Below are 13,669 nucleotides of genomic sequence, written 5' to 3' on the forward strand. Positions count from 1 at the left end.
GGGATTACAGGCGTGAGCTACCGCACCTGGCATACAGTAACATTTTAATCAAAACACAGCATTATAGGTGGAGACTGGAAGCCTACCATTGTTAGTTGTTGCCGTTTGTTTTCTTTGTTGTTTTTTTTTGGAGACAGAGTCTCACTCTGTCGCCAGGCTCGAGTGCAGTGCGGTGATCTCAGCTCACTGCAAGCTCCGCCTCCCGGGTTCATGCCATTCTCCTGCCTCAAGCTCCGCCTCCCGGGTTCATGCCATTCTCCTGCCTCAGCCTCATGAGTAGCTGGGACTACAGAGGCCCGCCACCACGCCCAGCTAATTTTTTGTATTTTAGTAGAGACGGGGTTTCACCGTGTTAGCCAGGATGGTCTCAATCTCCTGACCTCGTGATCCACCCGCCACAGCCTCCCAAGTACTGGGATTACAGGCTTGAGCCACTGTGCCTGGCCAGTTGTTGCTGTTTTTTAGAAGCTGGTAACTGGTAATTTGGTGATACTGCACTGCATACATTATTTTTTCACTATTTAATGACATGTCATTTTTTTACTGTTAAGTTCTTATGTGTGAATAAGTTAAGAAAATTATTGCTTATTGGTATCATAAATTCAGTATCAGGAATGATGATGATGCTAAGTAACCACAGATCATCCACTTGGGTGGCTGAGATAGTGACACCTTTGTTTTCTCATGGATCATTGTACACAAACTTTGTTTCACACACAAAATTATTTAAAATATTGTGTAAAATTACGTCTAAGACCTGGACACTGTCCCCAAGAGATCTTATTATATACATGCAAATATTCCAAAATCTGAAAAAAAAATCAAAATCTGAAACGCTTCTGGTACCAGTCATTTTTGGATAAGGGATACTCAGCCTGTATTCCAGCTTCCAATAATTTTATCAAAATTAGCTTCAAAGCAGCTTCATGGGGCCATTTATTCAACGATCAAGAGCTGCCTCAAATTAACCACCTCCATAAAAACATAACTATAGCTACTGTGAAGAACAATTTCATGAGGTCTCGCTGGGAAGCAGTCCCAATGAGTTCATCATCTGTTACAGAACCTTTTGAGTGATCAGATGTGGAGAAACTAAATCTCACCTCTGTATATTGTATATCTATATATTGTGGATAGTTTTTTTGGCTACTAACAGGAATCAGCAGCTTACATTTGACATATATCTACGTTCATATGCACTGCATGGTTAATATTTAAAAGTTAAAAATAAATGGCCCAGGTGCAGTGGCTCATGCCTTTACTCCTAATGGTTTGGGAGGCTGAGATGGGAGGATTGCTTGAGCCCAGGAGTTTATGACCAGTGTTGGGAACATAGTGAGACCCTGTCTCTACAAAAAAAGAAATTGAAAAAAATTTGCCAGGTCTGCCTGCCTGTAGTTATAGCTGCTCAGGAAGCTGACATGGGAGGGTCACTTGAGCTCAGGAACTCCAGGTTACAGTGAATTATGATCATGCCACTGCACTCCAGGCTAGGTGACAGAGCAACACACTCTCTCTAAAAATAAATGGAGCCTATTTTAATAGCTTTTATTATTATTAACAAATAATATAGTGAAGCTAACAGATTAAGAGACAATTGCCATTAAAAACGTAGTTACAGTTCACAAGAGAGGCACACCACACCACAGGGGCCACATGAGGAGCACTGGGGTCAGTCAAGAGACAAATAGGAGAGGGGAATCTATGGGCAAGAGCTTTTATTGTGGTTTCTGTGGGAAGGAATGGTTGAGGCAGCGTAAGCTGGTTTAAGCTTGGCTTGTTTGAATAATTTCAGTGGGCTCTGGGTCAGAGCCTAGTTAACTCTCTTGTACATGGCCCTGGGGTGATTACAGCAGGTGGATACTGGAGAGAACTGGTAAAGAGAGAACCTGGTAAAGGAGGTGTCTGGAGGTGTGGATTCTGGGTTGGTTGTTTTGCATTTGAAAAGCTCACTCAAGGGCAAATTGTTGATTATCTCTAGGGATTGGCTAGGATTGCACTGAATTGCTAGATTGCTTTAGACAATATGGTCATTTTAACAGTATTCTTCAAAGCAGTGAGCCTGGGATGTGCATGAGATGACTCATTTGTTATTGGTGTATAGAAACACTACTGATTTTTGTACATTGATTTTGTCCTGCAACTTAACTGAATTCATTGATCAAATCTAAGAGTTTCTTGGTAGAGTCTAGGTTTTTCTAGATATAAGATCATATAAGCAAAAAGAGACAATTTCACCTTACTCTTTTCCAATTGGGATGCCTTTTATTTCTTTCCTTTGCCTTATTGCTCTGGCTAGGACTAGGCATATGTTGAATAGGAGTGGTAGAAGTCTTATTCTAGTTTCTAGAGGAAAGGCTTTCAACTTTCCCCTGTTCCTTATGATGTTAGCTTGGGTTTTTTGTATGTAGCCTGTATTATTTTGAGGTATATGCCCTCCGTGCTTATTGTTAAGTGTTTGAATCCTGGGAGGGTGTTGAATTTTATCAAATGCTTTTTCTGCATCAATTGAGATTATATTTTTTCCTTATATCTTGTAGATGTGATATATTACATTTATTGATTTGTATATGTTGAATCATCCTTGCATCCTTGGTATAAATTACATCTGATCGTGATATATTATATTTCTGATGTGCTGTTTGGTTTGGTTTGCTAATTACTTTGTTGAAGATTTTGCATCCGTGTTCATCAGGAATATGGGACTGTAGTTTTCTTATGGTTGTGTGTCCTTAACTGGTTTTAGTATCAGGGTAATGCTGGCCTCTTGCAGTGAGTTAGGGAGAATTCTCTCCTCTTTGATGATGTAAGAATAGTTTCAGGAGGATTAATATTAGTTCTTCTATGTATATGTGATAGAATTCGGCTGTTACTCCTTCTGGTCCTGGTCTTTTCTATGTTAGGAGACTTTTTATTGGTTTTTTTTTTTTTTTTTTTTTTTTTTTTTGAGATGGAGTCTCACTCTGTCTCCCAGGCTGGAGTGCAGTAGTGGCACGATCTCGGCTCCCTGCAACCTCCGCTTTCCAGGTTGAAGGAATTCTCCTGCCTCAGCCTCCTGAGTAGCTGTGATTACAGGCACTTACCATCATGCCCAGCTATTTTTTTTTTTTTTTAATTTTTAGTAGAGATGGGTTTTACCATGTTGGCCAGGCTGGTCTCAAACTCCTGACCTCAGGTGATTGTCCTGCCTCGGCCTCCCAAAGTGCTAGGATTACAGGTGTGAGCCATGATGCCCAGCTATTTTGTATTCGTTTTCTTTATTTTTTGTTTTATTCTTCCATTACTGCCTTCTTCTGTGTTTAATTGATTTTTATAGTGTACTATTTGATTCTCTTCTCCTTTCCTTATCGATGTATTCTTTAGTTATTTTCTTTTCTTTTTCTTTTTCTTTTTTTTTTTTGAGACAGAATTTCACTCTTGTTGTCCAGGCTGGAGTGCAATGGCATGATCTTGGCTCACTGCAACCTCCGCCCCCTGGGTTCAAGCAGTTCTCCTGCCTCAGCCTCCCGAGCAGCTGGGATTACAGGCATGCGCCACCACACCCAGCTAATTTTTGTATTTTTAGTAGAGACGGGGTTTCTCCATGTTGGTCAGGCTGGTCTTGAACTCCCAACCTCAGGTGATCCGCCCATCTCAGCCTCCCAATCTTTAATTATTTTCTTAGTGGATACCTTGAGAATTACAGGTAATATCTTAAACTTATAACAACCTAGTTTAAATGAATACTAAACTAGATTGGTATTAATAATACCTTTTAAAACTCTGCTTTTTATATCTCTGTTTCTCCCCCTTATATTGTGATTGTCACAGATTACATCTTTATACATTGTTTGACCATTAACATAGATTTGTAATTTTTGTTTTATGCATTTGTCTTTAAATCATATGAGAAAAAGAGGGCTTATTAATCAAAATACAATGATACTTTCTTTATTGTAACCATTGTTCATTATTTCTGTGTATGGTTTTCAGTTACTGTCCAGTGTTTTTTCCTTTCAGCCTAAAGAATTCCCATGAGCATTTTTTTGTAGGTCAAGTCTACAAGTAACAGACCTCAGCTTTCTTTAATCAGGGAATGTCTTAATTTTTATTGCCTTTGTGAGAGATACTTTTGCTGGATATCAGTCTCAGGATTCTCTCTGTTTGGAGTTCAACAGATTTACCGTAATGTTTCTTGATGTGGATCTCTTTGAGGTTATCCAGTTTGCAGTTTATGCACTTCTTGGATGTGTATATTAACTTTTTCATCCAGAGGGATTTGACTGTTATTTCTCAAGATATAATTTCAGCTCCCATTTTTTTTCAACTTTCCTTCTTTGACTTTCATTATGTATATGTTAGTACTTTTCTCGGTGTCCCACAAGTCTCTTAGGCTCTGTTTATTTTTCTTCATTCTTTTTTCTTTCTCTTTCTTAGACTGGATAATTTCACTTGACCTACATTCATTTTTACTGATTCTTTTTTTTTTTTTTTTTTTTGAGAGACGGAGTCTCGCTCTGTTGCCCAGGCTGGAGTGCAGTGGTGTGATCTTGGCTCACTGCAACCTCTGCCTCCTGGGTTCAAGGGATTCTTGTGCCTCAGCCTCCCGAGTAGCTGGGATTACAGGCACATGCCACCACGCCCAGCTAATTTTTGTATTTTTTTAATAGAGACTGGGTTTCACCATATTGGCTAGGCTGGTCTCAAATTCCTGACCTTGTGATCTGCCCACCTCGGTCTCCCAAAGTGCTGGGATTACAGGCATGAGCCACCACGCCCAGCCATTTTTACTGATTCTTATGCCCACTCAAATCTGCTGTTGAGCCCCTTTAGTGAATTTTTCATTTCATTTGTTGTACTTTTCAGTTCTAAAATTTCTATTTCTTTTAAAAAAATTTCTCTCTTTATGGACATTTCCTGTTTGTTGCATACTTTGTTCTCTTGATTTTTCTTGAGTTCTCTAAACATATTTAAGGCAGTTGATTTAAAGTCATAGCCTAGTAATTCCACTAGTCATTCTCAGGATAAGTTTCTGTTAATTTCTTTTTTTTTTTTTTTCTGTGACTGGGCCATATTTTCTTTTTTCTTTGCATGCTTAGGTTTTGTTATTGTTATTAAATACTGTACATTTTGAATATTATGATGGGCAAAAAGGAAAAAAGAAAAAAGGATATCGTCTCCAGGTCTATGCATTTTGTTTCTGTATGGGGACACTACTTCAGTGCTGAGCCAGGTCTTTCACAACCCTGCCTTAGTCCTGTCCTTAGCCTAGTGATTAGCCAGAGGTTGAAGTTATGCTCCCCTCAGTTCTCTTCTAAGCATGCATTCTGCCCTGAGCATTCAGTGGCTTTCTAGTTCCCTGGTATACTTGAGCGCTTTTTCCAAGACTTTATCCCCCAAAGATTCTCATTCCCTACCTTTTCTTCTCTTGGCTTTCCGCATATCTGTTGTTTGTCTCAACTGTTCTTTTGCCCTACATAGCAGCGACTTGTTAATTTGCCTTTTAGTATTTTTGAAAAATATCCCCTGTGTAGCTATGTCTTCATGTTGTCTGGGGTAATACTCAAGGTTCATTGTCCCACAGCCACCGAAAACCAGGATGTGAACATACCAAGGTGAGGTTAAGAGTGGACGTTTAATAGGTGAAAGAAGGAGAAGAACTGTCTGCACAGAGAGGGGTCCTGGAGAAAATGGGTTGCTATCGGGAGAACTCACTCCTGATGTTTAACGTGGGTTCTTTTCTATTTCCTAAGTGTCTCGGCTGGGTTGAGAAATAAAGGGAAAGAGCACAAGAGAGAGAAATTTAAAGCTGGGTGTCCGGGGGAGACATCACATGTTGGCAGGATCCGTGATGTTCCCCGAGCCATAAAACCAGCAAGTTTTTATTAGCGATTTTCAAAAGGCGAGGGAGTGCACAAATAGGGTGGTGAGTCACAGAGATCACATACTTCACGAGGTAATAAAATATCACAAAGCAAATGGAGGCAGGGCAAAATCACAGGACCACCAGATGAGGTAAAATTAAAATTGCTAATGAAGTTTCAGGCACGCATTGTCATAGATAACATCTTACAAGGAAATAGGGTTTGAGAGCAGGTAACCTGTCTGACCATAATTTATTAGGTGGGAATTTACTCATCCTAGTAAGTCTGGGAGCACTATAGGAGACCGGGGCTTATTTCATCCCTTCGGCTTCAACTGTAAAAGACAACGCCTTAAAAAGAGGTTGTCTGTAAGCCTACCTTCAGGGCGCATTCTCTTTCTCAGGGATGTTCCTTGCTGAGAAAAATAATTCAGTGATATTTCTCCTATTTGCTTATGAAAGAGGAGGAATATAGCTCTGTTCTGTCTGGCTCACCAGCGGCCAGTTCAAAGTTACCTCTCTTGTTCCCTGAACATCGCTGTTATCCTGTTCTTTTTTTTAAGATGCCCAGATTTCATATTCAAACACACATGCTCTACAATTTGTGCAGTTGACACAATCACAGGGTCCTGAGGCGACATTCATCCTCCTCAGTTTACAAAGAAGATGACGAGATTAAGAGATTAAAGTAAAGACAGTTATAGGAAATCACAAGGATATTCATTGAGGAAGTGATAAGTGTCCGTGAAATCTTCACAATTTATGTTCAGAGATTACAGTAATGACAGGTGTAAGAAATTATAAAAGTATTAATTTGGGGAACTAATAAATGTCCATGAAATCTTCACAATTTATGTCATTCTGCTACGGCTTCAGTCGGTCCCTCCATTCGGGGTCCCTGACTTCCTGCAACAGGTTGCCACTTCCGCAGTCAAATGTAGGTTTTACAGATGAGCTTGAGGAGGCAGTGTCTGATTTACATAGGGCATGAAAAATTGGTGGGACGAGGTGTGCCACTTGCATAGGATGTGAAGAAGCTGGCCGCCCCACCCTAATCTTTTATTATGCAGATGGATTCTCTACCGGGCCAGCTCCATGTTGCCTGCTTTTTTACTGTACACGTGGTGACAAAGAAAAGGGAAGATGGAGACCGGGCACAGTGGCTCACGCCTGTAATCCCAGCACTTTGGGAGGCCAAAGTGGGCAGATCACCTGAGGTTGGGAGTTCGAGACCTGCCTGGCCAATATGGTGAAACCCTGTCTCTACTAAAACTACACAGAAAAATTAGCCAGGCATCATGGTGCACGCCTGTAATCCCAGCTGCTTGGGAGGCTGAGGCAGGAGAATCACTTGAACTAAGGAAGCGGAGGTTTTGGTGAGCGGAGATCGCACTACTGCACTCCAGCCTGAGCGACAGAGTGAGACTTTGTCTCAAAAAAAAAAAAAAAAAAAAAAAAAAAGGGCAAGATGGAGCCTCTATGTTTAACATACCTGGCTTCCAGGGCTAGGCTAGTAATTCCGCTAGTCATTCAACAGGATAAGTTTCCAGGGCTACCTGGAAGCCAGGTATGTTACAGTAAAAAAGCAGGCAACATGGGTAGGCCAGGCGCGGTGGCTCAAGCCTGTAATCCCAGCACTTTGGGAGGCCGAGGCGGGCGGATCACAAGGTCAGGAGATCGAGACCATCCTGGCTAACATGGTGAAACCCCGTCTCTACTAAAAAAATACAAAAAACTAGCCGGGCGAGGTGGCGGGCGCCTGTAGTCCCAGCTACTCGGGAGGCTGAGGCAGGAGAATGGCGTAAACCTGGGAGGCGGAGCTTGCAGTGAGCTGAGATCCGGCCACTGCACTCCAGCCCGGGTGACAGAGTGAGACTCCGTCTCAAAAAAAAAAAAAAAAAAAAAAAAAAAAAAAAAAGGCAGGCAACATGGAGCTGGCCCGGTAGAGAATCCATCTGCATAATGAAAGGTTAGGGTGGGGCGGCCAGCTTCTTCACATACTATGCAAGTGGCACACCTGGTCTGACCAATTTTTCATGTCCTATGTAAATCAGACACAGCCTCCTTTTCTATTGCACAGCCTTTACTTGTGCAAGCTTCCAGCTTGCTTATCTATGTTTGCGGCTCTATCTTTCAGGCTGCTCTTTGTTAGAAAAGAAATGATTTGGGGGCTGCTTTTTATTAAAAGGGAAGCCTTGCTTGAGGGCTCCTTAACCCTCACTATCTACCTAAATAATTTCTTTCTAGCTCCTGTATCAATTGCAACAAAGTTCTGACTTAGCTGAAATGCACTCAGACCCTTGAATCAAAACAGTTCCTTGGAAATGAGGTCTCTTTTACTTGGGAGCCAAGTCAAGACAAACAATTCCTTGGGAATGGGATCCCTTTGACTGTTGTCAGGATCAGGTTCTCAGGCTAGTAAAGTAGCATGCTATCTTTAAGACTGCTACTGTGGCCAGGTAGGGAGTGTGGCAAGGGTATTTTACAATACTACAAAATGCTCTTACCCTTTTTCAGTTGCCCTTTTCCTGATTGTTTTCTTAGTTGTAAGCTTTTTACTCTCTTCCCACATTCCAGTAAAAGTGATTCTGACAGCTATGCAATAGTTTTCAGTGTTTCTGAGACAGGATGACCCCTAGCACTTCCTATTTTGCCATTTTTTTTTTGTTGTTGTTCTTATTGATGCATTTCTAAGTCAAAAGCACACCCCAGCCCACTTTAGTCTGTAGTTCAATATCCTGTTGTGGTCTGCCCCACTCATGTACTATCCCAAGGCCAATGTGAATTCTGGAAATTATTCTACACTATAATTCAGTTCTCAGTATTTTTTTCGATGTAGATTCTGGTTCGTTTTATGTATGGGTTATTTAGGACTTCATAAACAGATGTAAAAGATTCTTGTCTGAAGGCTCTTCTGATTCTCCCTTATCTCTTCTTGGGATGACTTACGTGCAGGGTGTGGAAAGTTAACAGAGCACCCCACTGTGTGTGCAGCTGCCATGTTGGTCGAGAACAGAAATGACATCCTTTCTTTGCTTATGTTTGCTTGGTGTTAGGTGGGCGTTGCTGGCAAAGCTTCCTCTCTCAGTCTTTCTGGTAGCAGTACCCGTTTGGGAGGTGAGGACTGTGCTTTGCCTGCTTTTCTTACTGTTGGCAGTGATAGTCGACAGGCTTCACACCTCAGCCTCTGTGGCTAAAGTGCCTGATTAGGAGTGAAAGGGGCACAGCTCCTCTTTGGCATTAGGGTTCCCTTCTGCCAGGCCTATTTCTTTTCATCTTGCACGGTCTCCATTGGCTAGAGGGAATGGTCTTTCCCGAGGCTTTTTGGGTTGTTGTTGTTGTTAATGTACCCTTTGGTAATTCTGGGTTGCAGTTTGCTCCTGTGTACAGACTGGGATATACAGGAGGCAAAAATAAATCCTAAGGAATTCATTTCCAGGTCCTCCCTTGATTCCTGAAGACTCTACCTGACCTGCTTTCTTCTTTCCACATTTCAGAGTTTCTGATGTTTGCTTTATGTGCTGTGTCCATGGTTTTAAATTATAGGTAATGGAAGCATTGGGGTAGAATATGCTTACTCTATCATGACTGGTACAGGAACTCAGCTCCCGCAATCATTTATCAAATGAATGATTAAATGATACGTGGTTCTTGCCTTCAAGTTACTTGTGGTGTATGTGGCTTACATTATTAATGTAGATGTACTATTAAGAGAATTAAGACTCATTCCTGTGAGAGTTCTCATAGGCAAAGGAATGAGATTATTTCTAGCTGTTAGGGAATAGGATATGTGGTGTGGTGGTGTGGTGATTGTTCTGACAAGGGTTCTCTGTCACCAGCTGGACGTCCTGCAGCTCAGTTCGGTTCTCACACTAACAGACCCTCCAGGTTACAGGCAGAGGTCTTTACCAAGAGTGTCTCCACTTCACACTGCAGCTGCAAGTGTCAGGGTCCACCTGCAGTCAGGACCAACTGGCCATAAATTCTGGAGTTCCCACAAATCTCTCAGGTTTAATAACTTACTAGAACCACTCACAGAACTTAATGAAAACACTATACTTATAATTAGCATTTTATTATGAAGGATACAACCCAGACACAGCCAAATGGAAGTAATGCGTAGATGAAGGTCTGGGGGTTGGGGAGACAGAGATTCCTTGTGGAATCCAGGCACATTATCCTCCCAGCACATCAGTGTATTCACCAACCAGGAAGCTCTGCCATGCTCCTGGTTAGCCCTCAAATGATGTGTTTGGTGATGTGTTCGATGTGTTTTCCTGGTGAAGCGCCTCCAGTCTGCAATATGTAGGAACCACTATGAGACAGCTCATTAGCATAACAAAGACACATCTCTCACTCAGGAAGTTCCAAAGGTTTTAAAGCACTATGCCAGAAACTGGCACTTACATACTGTCTATTCTTCATTATTCTTTATTATACTACAGTCATCAAATAAAATTTCAGAGAATGTGGCATTTGAGTGATTTGAATAATAGGTAGACTTAAACATTTGAAAATGGGGAAAGGGGTGTTCTAGGCTGAGAAAGTAGCATTAGCAGTCACACCAGAGGAACACACACACACAAGTGCAGGAATTGATATGTAGAACTACATCAAGTAGTTTTTGGTTTTAGTGTAGGATACATGAAAAGGAAAAATAAGAAATAAAGCTAGATTGGGTCTATCATTTAATGATATTTATTAATCAGAGAATCATTTATTCCTACAGAGCAGAAGACAGAAAAGATCTGTTCATGTTTTTTCGAAGCCTGCATTTTTTTGTGGAGTGGTTTGAATATCGTAAGCGCACGTTTAAACATTTCAAGGTAAAGTCTGAACTTTTTGAATTTAAACATATATGGAAAACAAAGCTGATATTAGTTGGGGATTCATCCGTACATCCTTTTCTTAAAAGCTTTCAAACAGTAGAAAATATTCTCATTGACTTTTGGAATTTGCGATTATTTGGCATAACTGGAGGAGGATTACTTCTGTACAAATCGGCACACAGTTTATATTGTGGAATGTCTTGAAAGAAGTGTGGTTATATTCAAATTTATTTAAAATGCACATTTTGAAAAACCATTCTTTCAAGAGTACTTGAAGGAAAACAACGAATGTTAATAAAGAATGTCATCACAGCAGGCTTATCATGTAGTGGTATACTGCTAACTTCCTGAGCCAGACTCTGTGTTTTCAGCTTCTCAATTGTACATTTCGAGTTTAAATACCAAAGCCTGATTCTTGTGAAGTAATGCTTCCTAAAGCCTGATATGGGTACTTTAAAGTACTTCTTTTTATTCCCTTTCTTTGTTTTCGGGCATAACTGAAATTAAGTTTGGTTGCATTGTAATACCTCGGGTTCTACTCATTTGGATAGCATCAAATTATTGACAGCATTAATCCACACAGAAACCAGTTCCGAAAGTCAACTTAAATAATATTTCAAGGTTCAGATTCCCTCAAAAGCCTAACCAGGTCATGACTATTGTTTTTAGGACTTGTACTAACTCTCCTTTATTTGGGATTCTATTGTTTTTTATTATTATTTATTCTGTTTGGTTGAGCTGATAAAATCTGTCAGGCCTAGGATTTTTTTCCACAAAGAAACATGGGCAGTTCTGTACTACAGTACCTTGAGGTGTTCTCATGATTTTGTTATATTTTATCATATGTAGTCTTGTGCCAGAAAAATTAAATATTTCTGCTTCGCAAGTGGTACAATACAGTAATGACGAGGGAGTGTGCTGGCTGTTACGGTAATAAATGAATCACCTAATGTTGCTGTTTCCTTATGCATTTGAATGGGTGATGGAAAATGGGAGCACTAGTCTCCATTTCCAAAGCTGATTTGACTCTATGTGCTTTCCAGGCAGGTATGGAGGTATAATTGGTGTATTCTTCCTATAGAGGGTAGAGACCTTCTAGGAGCTGGTCTTTGCTAGTTTTAACATTACTAGGGTGGAAAAAACCAATCACATTGTTCTGTAACCATCACCAATATCCACAATGTTTTGTAACCATCACCACTATCCTTCTCCAGAAGTTTTTCATCATCCCAAACTGAAACATACCCATTAAACATTAGCTCCTCATTCCTGCCTTCTCTTAGCGCTTGCTACCACTGTTCTGTTTTTTGTTTCTATGAATTTTAGTATTCTAGGTACCTCATATATGTGGATTGACCTTTCACTTAGCATAATGTCCTCAAAGTTTCTCTATGTCATAGCAAGTGTCAGATTTCTTTTTTTTTTTTTTTTTTTTTTTTGAGACAGGGTCTCACTATGTCACCCAGGCTGTAGTCCGGTGTTGCAATCACAGCTCATGGCAGTTTCAACTGTCCCTGGCTCAGGTGATCCTCCCACCTCAGCCTCCCAGGTAGCTGGGACTCCAGGCGCCTGCCACCATGTCAGCTAATTTATGTATTTTTTGTAGAGATGCAGTTTCGCCATGTTGCCCAGGCTGGTCTCGAACTACTGGGCTCAAGCAATTCACCTATCTTGGCCTCCCAAGCCCAGTGCCTTTTTTTTTTTTATTAAGGCTGGATCATATTCCATTAAATGTATATACATTTTGTTTATCCATTCATTTGCTGATGGGCACTGGTTGTTTTTACTTTTTGGCTATTGTGAATAATCCAGCCGTGAACATTAGTGTACTAATATCTGTTTGTGCCCCTTTCAATTCTTTTAAGTGTAATTATATACCTGGAAATAGAATTGCTGGATCATAAGGTAATTCTATGTTTAATTATTTGAAGAACCGCATACTCTTTTCCACAGTGCTTGTACCATTTTACACCAGCAAAGCACAAGTACTTCAGTTTCTCTACAACTACTTTAATAACTGTTATTTTCTGCTTTTTTTTTTTTTTTTTTTTTTTTGGCTATAGCCAACCTAATGGGTAGGAAGTGATAGCTCATTGTGGTTTTGATTTACATCTTCCTAATGGTTAGTGATGTTAAACATATTTTTATGTGCTGGTTGGCCATTTGTATATCTTTGAGGAAATGTCTCTGCAAGTCCTTGGCCCATTTTTGAATTGGGTTGTTTTTTGTTGTTGAATTGTAGAGTTATTTATATATTCTAGATATTAATTTCTTCTTAAATATATGATTTCAGAATACTTTCTCTGGGTTGTCTTTTGACTCTTGATAGTGCCCTTTGATGAAGAGAAATTTTTAATTTTTAAAATTTATTTTTAATTAATTTTTAATTGACTAATAGTAATTTTACATATAGGGTACATAGTGATGTTTCAATATGTATAATGTATAGTGATCAGATCAGGGTAATTAGCATTTCCATCAGTTTAAACATTTACCCTTTCTTTGTGTTGGGAACCATCAGTATCTTCTAGCTATTTGAAACTATACCTTATTGTTAACTATAGTCATCTTACAATGGTACAGAACTTATTCCTCCTACCTAACTGTAATTTTGTATCCTTTAACAAATCTCTCCCAAAAGTTTTCAATTTCGATGGAGACCATTTTATCTATTCTTTCTTTTTTACCTGTGTCTTTGGTGACAAATCCAAGTAATTTCATGCCAAATTCAATGTCATAAAGGTTTTCCTCTATATTTTCCTCTAAGAATTTTATAATTTAGCCCTTAAGTTTAGGTCTTTTAGTTCGTTTTTTAATATTACATAAGGTAGGTGTCCAACATCATTCTTTTGTATATGGATATCCAGTTTTCCCAGCACCATTGTTGAAGAGACTGGCGTTCTCCACTGAATGGTCTTTGTACTTATGTTGAAAAGTATCTGACCCTATTTGGAAGGGTTTATTTCTGGGCTATTTAATTTATGCTATTGGTCTGTAT

At 39.9% G+C, this 13,669-nt stretch overlaps 1 protein-coding gene across 3 annotated transcripts in view; it reads left to right on the top strand.

The window, feature by feature from the left end:
- CENPP (centromere protein P) overlaps window positions 1-13,669 on the top strand; it is a 272,813-nt gene that overhangs the window by 42,671 nt on the left and 216,473 nt on the right. For all 3 annotated transcript variants that reach the window (XM_025359993.1, XM_025359995.1, XM_025359994.1), the window contains one exon: window positions 10,572-10,668. In XM_025359993.1, coding sequence (XP_025215778.1) covers window positions 10,572-10,668 — 97 coding nt within the window. The remainder of the gene's footprint in view (window positions 1-10,571; window positions 10,669-13,669) is intronic.

The sequence above is a fragment of the Theropithecus gelada genome, chromosome 15, assembly GCF_003255815.1.
Source record: "Theropithecus gelada isolate Dixy chromosome 15, Tgel_1.0, whole genome shotgun sequence".
Lineage (NCBI taxonomy): Eukaryota > Metazoa > Chordata > Mammalia > Primates > Cercopithecidae > Theropithecus > Theropithecus gelada.